The following is a 13,538-nucleotide window of genomic DNA, read 5'->3' on the forward strand; positions in this document are numbered from 1 at the left end:
CCGGGCCGCGGGGGCGTTGACCCCCGAAACTCTCTCCAGGTAAACTCCAGGTAAACTCCTCCGGTAAGATAAGATAAGATAAGATTTCGTTCGGATTTTTAACCCCGGAGGGTTAGCCACCCAGGATAACCCAAGAAAGTCAGTGCGTCATCGAGGACTGTCTAACTTATTTCCATTGGGGTCCTTAATCTTGTCCCCCAGGATGCGACCCACACCAGTCGACTAACACCCAGGTACCTATTTGCTGCTAGGTGAACAGGACAACAGGTGTAAGGAAACGTGTCGAAATGTTTCCACCCGCCGGGAATCGAACCCGGGCCCTCCGTGTGTGAAGCGGGAGCTTTAGCCACCAGGCCACCGGGCTGGAAAACATTAGGAACGTGTTTCCATAAGACACCTGCTGTCCCTGTTCATCCATCAGTAAAATGTGTACCTGGGTGTTAGTGGCCCGGTGGCCCGGTGGCCTGGTGGGAGTGGCCCGGTGGCCCGGTGGCCTGGTGGGAGTGGCCCGGTGGCCTGGTGGCTAAAGCTCCCGCTTCACACACGGAGGGCCCGGGTTCGATTCCCTGCGGGTGGAAACATTTCGACACGTTTCCTTACACCTGTTGTCCTGTTCACCTAGCAGCAAATAGGTACCTGGGTGTTAGTCGACTGGTGTGGGTCGCATCCTGGGGGACAAGATTAAGGACCCCAATGGAAATAAGTTAGACAGTCCTCGATGACGCACTGACTTTCTTGGGTTATCCTGGGTGGCTAACCCTCCGGGGTTAAAAATCCGAACGAAATCTCTCTCTCTTGACTGGCGTGGGTCGCATCCTGGGACAAAACTGACCCAATTTGCCCTAAATGCTCAGCATAACAAGGGGCTTTCTATATAGTAGTATATCACTGATGTCAGCTGGAACTGTATACCTTGTACATGTACTTGTAGTAAATAAAGATATTATAATTCCGCCCATAATAGGGCACCATAATTTTTTTTTCTGGACTCCTGGGAACTACGACCTAGTAAGGCATATGCTTTGGTGGCCCCTAATAATCTCAACACTAATAACAATTGCTCTATCCTTGGTGATGTGTAGACTTTTCGTTCTCGCCTAAGCATAAGTGACAGTTTTTTATATTTTCTCTGGGACGCTTGTTCTCATCTTATTCTGCCAGCTGGGCATGTGAAAAGAGGGACACATTACACAAATAACCCGCACATAAAAGAGAGAAGCTTACGACGACGTTTCGGTCCGACTTGGACCATTGACAAAGTCACAGTGTGACTTTGTCACACTGTGACTTTGTCAATGGTCCAAGTCGGACCGAAACGTCGTCGTAAGCTTCTCTCTTTTATGTGCGGGTTATTTGTGTATTGTTCCAGTCACGGTATTGTGCCTTTTTGTTATTTAGGGACACATTAATCTGCTACTCTTTTCTGCGCTGTGGACATTTCAAGATTTTCGTGGTAAGCCGGTTATTAAACTCAGGCGAGTTTAAGCAAGGGGGTTCACCTACTCAGTTGGGAACTTTTTGTTCCCATTTTTACTTGCAAAAGGAACTCCTTTTTTTTTTTTTATCTGCCAGCTTAGTTGTGGTGCCTGAGCCACTAGTTTTGGGAATTTTCCATTTTTCGGGACGTTGGGCTCGATACAGTGAATGCTGTTAGTGGCCTTGTAAACCCCAAACAACAGCTACAGCAACACGTGTCCTGAAGTTATTAATTAAAAATGGTAAGTATATGCTAGTTTAAGTCTTTATAATGTATTACTGAATGTCAGTAGTCTCCACTGTACGACCCACATGTGTTTAGCGTGTTTTCGAATATAATACAAAGAATGTATGACAGTAATACTTGCACTTTGTGAAAACATTGTAGAAATGTATAACCGCGACATGTAAAAATATTTATTTTTTTTGTCCGATGCTTTTTGACCAGTAGCAGATTTCCCAATTTTTTTTTTTTAACACCATCCGTCTCCTACCATGGACCATGGTAGAGTGATTAGATTTAGATTTTTGCCACCTAAGTGGCTAGTTTATTGTGCACCCCATATTCATCCTGTGGACGGTAGCGCAAGAATATATGGATACACAAAAGGCCTAGGAACGAGGCCCCAAAAGGGTTAACAGGAATACATATCTTCAGTTTACTTATCTGTTACAAGCAATTTTAGGAAATTTGCTTAGTATATCTGGTATCTTATTTTCATTAATAAGATATCTTGACATGCCACATAGGTTATTATACTGTCCATCTCTGTATTCCTCAATAAGTGGACAATTAAGCACATAGTGTTCAAGACAGTGACCATATGCCTGATCACATAATTTACATTTAGTTTGATCATCATGTGTGTGTCTCCCAAACTGCCAGAAGAACTTGTAACCAAGCCTAAGCCTGGCCACTACAACATCAGTCGGTCTGTTCACATTGCAAGTTGCTCCATAAACATACATACTTATCTACGTTCATGTTATCATAGTGGGTTATAGATCTACTCAGGCTTTTAACTGCATTCCTGTAACAATCATTTTCATTATTTACTTCTCTCCTAATATTCCTAATGCTAGACACAGATATACCAAAGTTATATTCTACATTCTCCTTCTGGGTACTCTTCTTGGCTAACATATCAACTTTATCATGAAGGAGTAATTCAATGTGTGATGGGATCCATAGCAATTGTACATTAATTCCTTTGTCCCTGATTTTTGAGTATCTATACCTGGCTTCTCCAATGAGCATGTTGCTGGAGTCATTGTATGAGTTAAGAGCATTCAGTGATGACATAGAATCAGTAATGATGATAGTCAAGCTCAGTGTCATAAGTTAGCTTTAGTGCCACTACATGGTAGGGTGACCCTCCTAAAAAGAAACATTCATTTATCATTCATTCAATACAGTATTTGTTTTGCCAGAAGTGCATAAAAATTAGTTACTACACATACGTTACCATGTATCCGACATAGACAAGGATGTCAGCCACAGCACCGTGTCTTCCTTTGCAGATGACACCCAAATCTGCATGACAGTGTCTTCCATTGCAGACACTGCAAGGCTCCAGGCGGACATCAACCAAATCTTTCAGTGGGCTGCAGAAAACAATATGAAGTTCAACGATGAGAAATTTCAATTACTCAGATATGGTAAACATGAGGAAATTAAATCTTCATCAGAGTACAAAACAAATTCTGGCCACAAAATAGAGCGAAACACCAACGTCAAAGACCTGGGAGTGATTATGTCGGAGGATCTCACCTTCAAGGACCATAACATTGTATCAATCGCATCTGCTAGAAAAATGATAGGATGGATAATGAGAACCTTCAAAACTAGGGAGGCTAAGCCCATGATGAAACTCTTCAGGTCACTTGTTCTATCTAGGCTGGAATATTGCTGCACACTAACAGCACCTTTCAAGGCAGGTGAAATTGCCGACCTAGAAAATGTACAGAGAACTTTCACGGCGCGCATAACGGAGATAAAACACCTCAATTACTGGGAGCGCTTGAGGTTCCTAAACCTGTATTCCCTGGAACGCAGGAGGGAGAGATACATGATTATATACACCTGGAAAATCCTAGAGGGACTAGTACCAAACTTGCACACGAAAATCACTCACTACGAAAGCAAAAGACTTGGCAGACGATGCACCATCCCCCCAATGAAAAGCAGGGGTGTCACTAGCATGTTAAGAGACCATACAATAAGTGTCAGGGGCCCGAGACTGTTCAACTGCCTCCCAGCACACATAAGGGGGATTACCAACAGACCCCTGGCAGTCTTCAAGCTGGCACTAGACAAGCATCTAAAGTCAGTTCCTGATCAGCCGGGCTGTGGCTCGTACGTTGGTTTGCGTGCCAGCAGCAACAGCCTGGTTGATCAGGCTCTGATCCACCAGGAGGCCTGGTCACAGACCGGGCCGCGGGGGCGTTGACCCCCGGAACTCTCTCCAGGTAAACTCCAGGTATGATAATTTGTGTAACTGTATTTATATGTACTTGTACCGAAATAAACTTACTTAACAACCCCACCCCTCCTTTAGAGTGCAGGCACTATACTTTCTACTTCCAGGACTCAAATCTGGTTAACTGGTTTCCTTGACTCCTTTTGCTAATTTTAACATTTCTTACACTCTAACATCATGCCATATCCCTGAAACCACTTGTCTCCACTCAATTAGCTCTAATATACTTGTGCAAAACTTGCTGGATGCTCAGTTGAGCCCTTACCACTTTAAATCTCCCTCACACCCATCTTCCAACCCTTCTGAAATGACCCCTACCCATCCTTTGACCCCAAATTTGGTCATTGTATTTTCCTTCATCCTCTAAACTCTTAAACCACCTCAAGAAGCCTTCCTCCTAACATAAATGGCATACAATACTAACAAGTTGTAATGTTTTGTTAGTATTGCAGTCTTGTTTAGTTGAATAAACGTGATTATAACACTATACAGTAGAAGCAGAGAAATGATGTTAAGCAGAGAAATGATGTTAATACATGAAGAGAGAGCCACACACACTAGAACATTGTGAACACATTACAAACAAAAATTATTGTATCAGTACTTCAGAATTGTTATATCAGGATTAAATTTGTAATTATTATTATTATTATAATTAATAATAATATTATAATTAATAATAATAATTACAAATTTAATCCTGATGCAAGAATTCTGAAACATTGATGCATTAATTTTTGTTTGTAATGTGTTCACATTGTAAAATACAGTGGACCCCCCAGTTAACGATATTTTTTCACTCCAGAAGTATGTTCAGGTGCCAGTACTGGTTGAATTTGTTCCCATAAGAAATATTGTGAAGTAGATTAGTCCATTTCAGACCCCCAAACATACACATACAAACGCACTTACATAAATATACTTACATAATTGGTCGCATTCGGAGGTAATCGTTATGCGGGGGTCCACTGTAGAATGTTCTGGTATGTGTGGTTGTCTGGGGTCAAGGACCCCCAATGGAAGTGAGTCACGTTGTCTGACTTTTTTGGGGTTATCTTAGGTAATCTACACATATGCTGCTATGTATGACAATCTATATAACTCTATTTATGTGTACCTGTACAGTACTTGAATAAACTTACTTCTCCACTTCTGCTGTATAGTGTTATAATCACATTATGACTCAAATATACAGTTTTCTTAGAACTCATTAGAGGTGTAAACACTAATGACAACTGATAACCTCACATGCTGAAGTGATTATCCCTATTTATTTATTTATTTCATGTTTTTGCAAACAGTACATTGAAATTTTGTATTTACAATAGTGGGTTGCAATGCAAAGAGAGCCTTTATTATGCCTTGGCATTATGGGCCAACTTAACATTATTGGCTTACAGTCTACTTAACACTAAGGAGTATATCATAGTTGTACAGTAGGATAGTAATTATTTCATAGTTGTACAGTAGAATATTAATTATAAATGAATCAAAATTTGTATAATACAAAGATATATTTATATTCGAAAATGCTTTTTTGTGAAAAACAATGATTCAATTATATTCCTGTCAACAAAGGGTAAAAGGTTCAAAGTGATTGTTTCAGTTATGATGTGGGAGTACATAGGTGAGTAAATGTGTACTGAGTATTTAGCATTTGGTCTAGGGTGATTAAGTGGCTTTTGAGAAGAGTCTTAAATTGATTTTCAGACTGGGTTACTTTAATATCTTCTGGTAATGAATTCCATATTTTGGGGCCCTTTATGTGCATAGAGTTTTTACACAGTGTGATATGGACACGAGGTATATCAAAAAGAGATTTGTGTCTTGTGTTGTGGTCATGTGTCCTGTTTAGGTTGTTGAGGAGAAGTTTGAGTGGAGGGTTTATATTTGCATGTATTGTTCTGTAGTAGGCACATGAATAAGTATGGATGTTCTTAATGATGAGCAGATTCAGACTTGAAAATTGGTGGAGTTGCTGGCAGGAGTGGGAATTTATCATTCTTACTGCTGCCTTTTGCTGGGCTATTAGGGGTTTTAGGTGATTGGATGTTGTTGATCCCCATGCACAAATTCCATATGTAAGATAAGGGTATATGAGTGAATGGTACAGTGCCAGGAGAGTTGATTGTGGAACATAGTACCTTATCTTTGATAGTATGCCTACAGTCTTGGAGATTTTCTTGGTGATTTGTTGTATGCGTGTCCAGAACTTAAGGCAACTGTCAAGGTGGATACCTAGGAATTTTCCCTCTGTGAGTCTTGTGACTGATGATCCATATAGTGTTATGTTAATTGGATTATTTGCAGCTTTATTTCTAAACTGAATGAAATAGGTTTTATCAGTGTTCAGGGTAAGTTTTTTTAGTCATCATCCAGGCAGATATTTTCTGTAATTCAGCACTGACTGTGTTTGCTAGTATGACTGTGTTTGGGTGGGAAAAGACATATGTAGTGTCATCTGCAAATAGTATGGGTTTGAGTAGCTGTGATGCATTCGGTAGAGTCCCACAAGGATGCTTCCTTGTGGGACTCCTACTATGATTGGTTGTGTATGCATCATTTGCATACACATATTATGTTCTGTTACTAAGGTATGATTTTAGGTAGTTGAGGGAGTGGCCTCTGATACCATAGTGCATTAATTTGGAGTACAGCAGTTCATGGTCGACTGTATCAAAAGCTTTACGTAAATCAATGAAAATGCCCAGCGGGACTTCTTTCTTTTCAAGTGCGGTATATATTAGTTCTAGCATGTGTATGATAGCATCATTTGTGCTTTTATTATTCCTGAATCCAAACTGACAAGGGTTTAATATGTTGTGTGAAACGAGGTAGGAATAGATCCGTCTATGAATTAATTTTTCGAAGGTTTTAGAGAGCAGTGGTAAGTTAGATATTGATCTATAGTTATTCAAGTCAGCTTGGTCACCTCCTTTATGGATCGGAGTGACCCTCGCTATTTTGAGGATTGTTGGGAAGGTAGATGATTCAATGGATTTGTTAAAGAGCGTTGCAATAATTGGTGACAATACTTGAGAAGCTTTTTTGTACATAAAAGCAGGCAAGTTGTTTATGTCTCCTGCCTTGTTTTTAAGGGTGTTTATGATGAGCGTAACTTCAGTGGGGTTGGTTTTAGCTAGGAATAGCGTATTTGGGTAGGTACCTATGAGGTTGTCTGATGGACAGGTGTTTGTACTTGGTATTTTGTTTGCTAGATTTTTTCCTGTGGTGGAGAAGAAAGCATTGTCTGTTTGTTGTTTCGGTTAGAGTGAGTAGGTGTTCATCTGATTTTGTTAGTTTGATTGTTTTGTTTTTGGATAACTGTTTAGTTCCAAGAATTTCAGATAGAGTTTTTCCAGGTTTTTTTCATATCACCTTTGATGTTATGTAATCTATTTTCATATTACAATTTTTTTGACCTTATCAGGCTGGTAAGTGCTGACGAGTAACTTTTCGACTTTTCTCTAGTTATTTGACCCATTCTATACTGTTTTTCATATTTGTGCTTTGTGTTAATGGATTTGAGGATGCTTGGTGTTAGCCAGGGATTATTCAGTCTCTTTGCTGTGATATGTTTAGTTTTTCTGGGGCAATGTCTGTTATAGAGGCATTGGGCTTTTTTTAGAAAATTATTTATACATTCATTCATATCTGTATATGTTTCGAGCTCATTTTGCCAATCGATGTTATTCATAGCTGCTATAAAGTTGTTAGCTGCTGTCTCATTATGTAGTCTGAAGGTTACTTTAGTAATGTCTTGTGGCAGTTTGCCCAGATTAGTTATGAGAAAGGTTGGGTAGTGGTCTATAGGGTTGTCTGTGATTATGCCTGATTTTAAAGGGGATATAGTGTTTGTCCAGATGTGGTCTATTAAGGAGATGCTTGTCTCGGAGATTCTTGTAGGTTTAGATATTGCTGGTAGCAACAGGCAGTTACTCATTGTGTTTGTGAATTTGGTTACTTGTGGGTCCTGGTAGTGTAGTATGTTTATGTTGAAATCTCCTGTTAGTAGTAGGTGGTCAAGAAATGCAGTACACTGTACTGAATTTAAATTTGTGTTCCAGGATTAGTTACTGTAACTCAGCAGAGGTTTGTTTTTAAATTTACTTGTCTATATACAACTACTGTCTTTAAGATTTATTTTTACAGGGTAAGCCAAAACTGAATGTTTTGAAGGAGAACCAGAAAGCTGTACATCCAAAGAGCAGAAAGGCAAAGCAGATTTCTAAAAAATTCTATAGGTATGTTACAACAGTATTTTTGTTTATAAATTACAGATGTTTGTAGATAGATATTTGTGTGCAGCATGAATGTGTGCATGACTAAATAAATATTCTATATTATTTACAGTGACAATTACATTATCAGATTATGTTGAGACTGTAATCCTGTTTAATACAGAGAACTTAAGATTTCACTCTCAGACATTTGTACTTACTAGTATTAGCTATAGCTTTTTATGTTCACTTACTGTAAAATATGTTACAATGCATCTAGCATGTTATGATACTTTGCTGGCTTGTAGCTTAGTGGTGGTTCTTACAACTCTTGGGTGAGTAGAAACTGAGTGCAACTCCCTTTACACCTGTTGCCTTTGTTCACATAGGATTTAACCCTTTAAGTGTGCACTATATAAAAAAAATCCTGCAGCATGCAGTGCATGAGAAAAAAAAAACTATGACCGTGTTTTTGGATTAAAACACTGACTTGGCGGTGTGTTCTCGTATGGTTTTTACAGTTGTATTCACTGTTTCTTGGTCTCATTTGATAAAATGGAAGATATATTACAGAAATAGAGATGATTTTGATTGGCTTTAGTACTGAAAATAGCTTGAAATTGAGCTCAAAGTAGCAGAAATGTTCGAGAGTAAACAAATGACATCATGCATCCAATACACATCAACTGGTGGGTATAATATACATTCACGAACGCACTGATATTATTTATACAATTATTACAATATTGCATAACAGTAAATCTTGTATTTTTTTGTGTGAATAAAAATTCCTTACATAAATCAAAATCAAAATGGAATTCATCTGTAAAGCCTGGAAATGTAACTAATAAACAGAGGAAATGTTATTTTAGTGTCAGGAATGCCTGCATTGTTTATTCTGGGCCCTATTTTGAAATTGAAATATTTTGAACTTGGTATGAAATTGGCCAAATTACCAAATTTTGATCACTTTATTGGGTAGTTGAAATACAGTGGACCCCCGCATAACGATTACCTCCGAATGCGACCAATTATGTAAGTGTATTTATGTAAGTGCGTTTGTACGTGTATGTTTGGGGGTCTGAAATGGACTAAGCTACTTCACAATATTCCTTATGGGAATAAATTCGGTCAGTACTGGCACCTGAACATACTTATGGAGTGAAAAAATATCGTTAACCGGGGGTCCACTGTAATTGATTGGGCAGTTTCATGTGCTCAGTCGATAAAATAGAAGTAATACTATTAAAATAGCTAAGAATTTGGTTGACTGGAATAATGTAATTGGCCTAAAATAGGAGTCAAAGTCGGCAAAATTGCTGGTGCATAAATATCGCTGATGCAGTAAAATTCGTGATAGTGTAATTTTGGCAATTTTCCATCATATTTCATACTTTTTGTTTTATTACATTCAGAAAAAGATTCTCTACCATTTCATAAGAAAAAATAACAAAACAATTTTTTTTTTTTAAGTTCTTGGACCCTAGAAGGGTTAAAGGGTACCCTGACTTTAGTCTATTTTTGTGGGTCACATCTTGGGAAATGATAGTACACAGTACCCTAAATATAGCTGGGCTTTGAAATCAGTTGAGGTAGAGTAACAGCTTGTAGTCTGTAAACTCAAGAGTAATAAAAGAGTAACTACTTGTTTATTAACCATGGGAAGCAGTAAGAGTGTAACGGTATGAGGAGAGGTGATGAGAGCAAACCATAAGCTGTATGAAGCTTATGCCATCAGGAGAGGCCTGTTACATCTGGAAGCCAGTGAGAATATCCCATATGAAAAGCAGGTGTTTTGATTAAGATGATCTGAGTGAAGTGAACCTCTTCAGCATCTCTAACAAATAATCAATAGGAGCTGGGTGAAGTTAGTTGGAGTGAGGAAAAGTTAGATTTTTAGAGATATCCACTGCCAGAATTTTGGGTCCCAGTTTATATCCAATTAGTTACGGTCCAGGCTTGACTGGCTGACCAAGGGCACCTGTGATTACTGTATCTACTTATGATGACATATTTTTGAAGGTACACAAACACAGCTCTCATGGCTGTCCTGTCTTTTGAAGAAATACTCCTTATTTTATAGTGCCCTTTCAGCACTGTTTTTCTTGGTTCACAACTGTGACCTCTGGGTCTCCTTGTTGATTGTGCAAATAAAACTTTTTTATCTATTTTTCATGTACTTTCATATTATACAGTATATGGTTATCATGTTTTTTTCTTCATGTCAGCTGTAAAGTACATTTTCTGTACTTTATAGAATTTTCAGTTTGGAACAGAAAGCACATAGGTCTTAGCAGTACAGGTCTGCCATCACAAATCTGGCATCGTTGGGATCTGTAGTGTACCGGATTACTGAGTTTGCCGGATTACAGAGTGATTAGGTTAGAATGTACACTTAATAAAATTAACCATCTTGACTTACACAAGAAAGTTCACTGAACATGGGCAAAAATCAAACATTTCTGCTACTTTGAGCTCAGTTTCAAGGTACTTTTTGTCGTGAAACCAATCAAAATCATATCTATTTATATATCTTCCATTCTATCAAATGAGATGGAAAAAACGAGAATACAACCATAAAAACCATACAAAATTATACTGCAAAGAGGCAGCGAATGGCTGAGAAGTGAACTCCCATATTTATCGTTTTTTTTTTTCTTCTTTTTTGGTGTATATTAATGCAGCGCGAGTTGGAAAAAACTGAATTTGGGTTGGAAAATTCCCCATCATAAGGTTGGGGAAAAATTTGAAATTGGAGGTGATAGATATTGTTAGATGGTCATAGCTGATGTTAGATTTTCATAGATGGTGCTAAATGGTCATAGATGGTGTTAGGCGATAGTGCTGGTAGGTGATCATAGGTGATGGGGCTGGTATATTGAGTGGGTGGTAAATGATAATGAAAAGTGGTGATAGTTGGTGTTAGGTGGTGATAGTGCTAGTAGGTAGTCATATGGCATGGGGCTTGTAAGTTGTGGAGGTGTTGGCAGCTTCAGTACAAGATATTACTGGCTGTGATGTTAGCTGGTGATAGGTCTGAGCAGCTGCCCATGACTCAAATCCCAGTAGCAAACTGTAGCACATAGGAGGAAAAGTGGTCAGAATTACATTCAAGATTATAAAAGGATACAAAAAAATGACAAGGAAGATTTCCTAACCCCATCAACTAGCAGAAAGTATGAACTAAAATCTACTGAAATAATACTAGAAAGTTTTTCTTCTCATAGTAGCAGAATAATGTTATGGTGCAGTATACCTTGTTTGCCTTTGGCACATGGGTTGTGCAGTCCCACACTCACACTACTTACCCTAATACATGGATTCCTAGTGGCTGGGAGGGATAAGTTAACACGGATTAATACTTGATCACATTTGAACACCTTATTGAGTCATAATACAGCTCTTAGCTGAAGCCTTCCTTGATATGAAATAGAAGCTAGGAACATAATAGTAGTTGATCATTATTGATTGTAACACAAGTTGCCTGATAGATGCTTAAGCCTCTATCAATCAAAACCTCTTTTACCCCTCTCTCCATTCCTTCTTGAGACAACCTCCTATTCCTCTTACCTTCCTTACTGTATTTCTATCTGTATTTATGTCTTTGGTACAATAAGGGACACTATCAACATTTGTGGCCCCAGACTATTCGATATCTTACCAGAAGATATCAGAAACACTGCTGTAACAAGTGTAGAAGTCTTCAAGAGAAAACTGGACAAGTAATTTCACCAGGTACCAGATCACCCAGACTGTGAAAGATACGTGGGGTGGCAGGCCTCCAGCAGCAACAGCCTGGTTGACCAGGCTAGCACCAGATGAGCCTGGCCCAAGGCCAGGCTCCGAGAGTAGCAAGACTCGAAACTCATCAAAGGTATATCATAAGTAAAGGTATATACTGTATGTATATTGGAGACCTCATCTTACCTTGTATAGCTGTGTTATATTTACTCACCCCAGCACCACTGTAGTTAAATGATATTTCACAGTGGTGTGGATGTAACATTCTATTAGGAATTAAAGGTGAGTGTTGGGATTTTGCACCTATGTTTTCTTGTCTTTCTCTTGGTATCTTCACTTATTTCCAATTTTGAACTTTTTAGTTTTTCATTTGAATTCATAATAGTTTGGCACTTTTTTTGGAATACACTCTAGTAATAATAGTCACCATGTAACATGGACAACCATATGGAGAAAGATATTTTCAAAGTGTAATTTTTTTTTGGCTACTTTAATGATTACACTGGTCAACAATTTTTGAAAAGTTGTATGCTCCTTAACCCTTTGACTGTTGCAAGCCCATTTCTGAAACTGTCATTCTATGTCAAAAAATATTCAAAAAGTAAAAAAATTATTTTTTCTTACCAAAATGTTAGGATTATTTTGCTGAGTGTTTTAAGACTAAAAAAAATTTTTTGTGATCAGTACTTACTGAGATATAGAGGCATAAATTTGGCAGAAAATGAGCCGCATATGGCAACAGCGGCGAATGCTGCTCACCCTGTATACTTTTATTTACTCCAATTCAAAGGTTTCTTGTATTTTCCAATATTTTTTTTTTTCTAAGTAACTTATGTGGCCTGTGAGAAGACAGTAAGGTGCAATGTACAAATATACACTCATTGTATACAACACAATAACTGCACAAACATTATCATTATTATATTGTTTACAAAACTTGTTTACACAAACCAACAATACAAAAAATTTTTTATTACTATTGTTCTATAATATATATACTGAACACTTTCCTAGAACTGCTCCTAGAACTGTCTGCCATTTTGTTTCGGTGAACTGATGTCATCACTGTGACATCACGTTTGTCATGCCACCGAAATACCGTGGTGTCATTGGCAGCAAACACCTGCACCTCACCTCTGTGAGTGTCTGCATCGAACCTAGGAATATGCTTACGATTTCCACACACTGCCACATACGTCTGTCATGTTCACTCGGAAGAAATCACTGAGTAAGGGGCTTGTGTACCAGTTATCAGTAAATAATGTATGCTCCTTACCAAGATATGGTTCCATCATTATTCTAACCACATCACCAGAGATACCCAATAACTTCCTGGTTTCTCTCAATGTATTACTTCCAGTGTACACAATTATATCCAAAACCAGACCACTTTTGCAATCACACAGTACAAATAACTTTATACCAAAGTGTTTCCTCTTGCTTAGTATATACTGCTTGAACGACAGTCTGCCTTTGAACAAAATCAAAGATTCATCAATAACAAGCTTTCTAAAGGGATAAAAATGCATACAGCACTTTCGTTTCAGGTACATGAACACATTCCTGATCTTATATAACCTGTCGTTTCTGTCAGGCCTTGTTTTGTCTGAGATGTGTAGCA

The 13,538-nt window shown here is 38.3% G+C and overlaps 1 protein-coding gene across 3 annotated transcripts in view; it reads left to right on the forward strand.

Annotated features, from left to right (window-relative positions):
- Positions 1-1,262: 1,262 nt before the first annotated feature.
- Positions 1,263-13,538, forward strand: part of LOC128686128 (translation machinery-associated protein 16) — a 60,277-nt gene continuing 48,001 nt past the window's right edge. The window contains exons 1-2 of one of the 3 annotated variants that reach the window (XM_070083344.1): positions 1,263-1,718; positions 8,109-8,200. Coding sequence is in view for 2 of the 3 variants with exons in the window: in XM_070083342.1 (XP_069939443.1) it covers positions 1,716-1,718; positions 8,109-8,200 (95 nt within the window). In the remaining variant the exon portion in view is untranslated. Of the gene's footprint in view, positions 1,719-1,962; positions 1,982-8,108; positions 8,201-13,538 lie in introns of those variants that run through there. The other 2 variants (XM_070083342.1, XM_070083343.1) reach the window with 2 other exon arrangements.

The sequence above is a fragment of the Cherax quadricarinatus genome, chromosome 9, assembly GCF_038502225.1.
Source record: "Cherax quadricarinatus isolate ZL_2023a chromosome 9, ASM3850222v1, whole genome shotgun sequence".
Lineage (NCBI taxonomy): Eukaryota > Metazoa > Arthropoda > Malacostraca > Decapoda > Parastacidae > Cherax > Cherax quadricarinatus.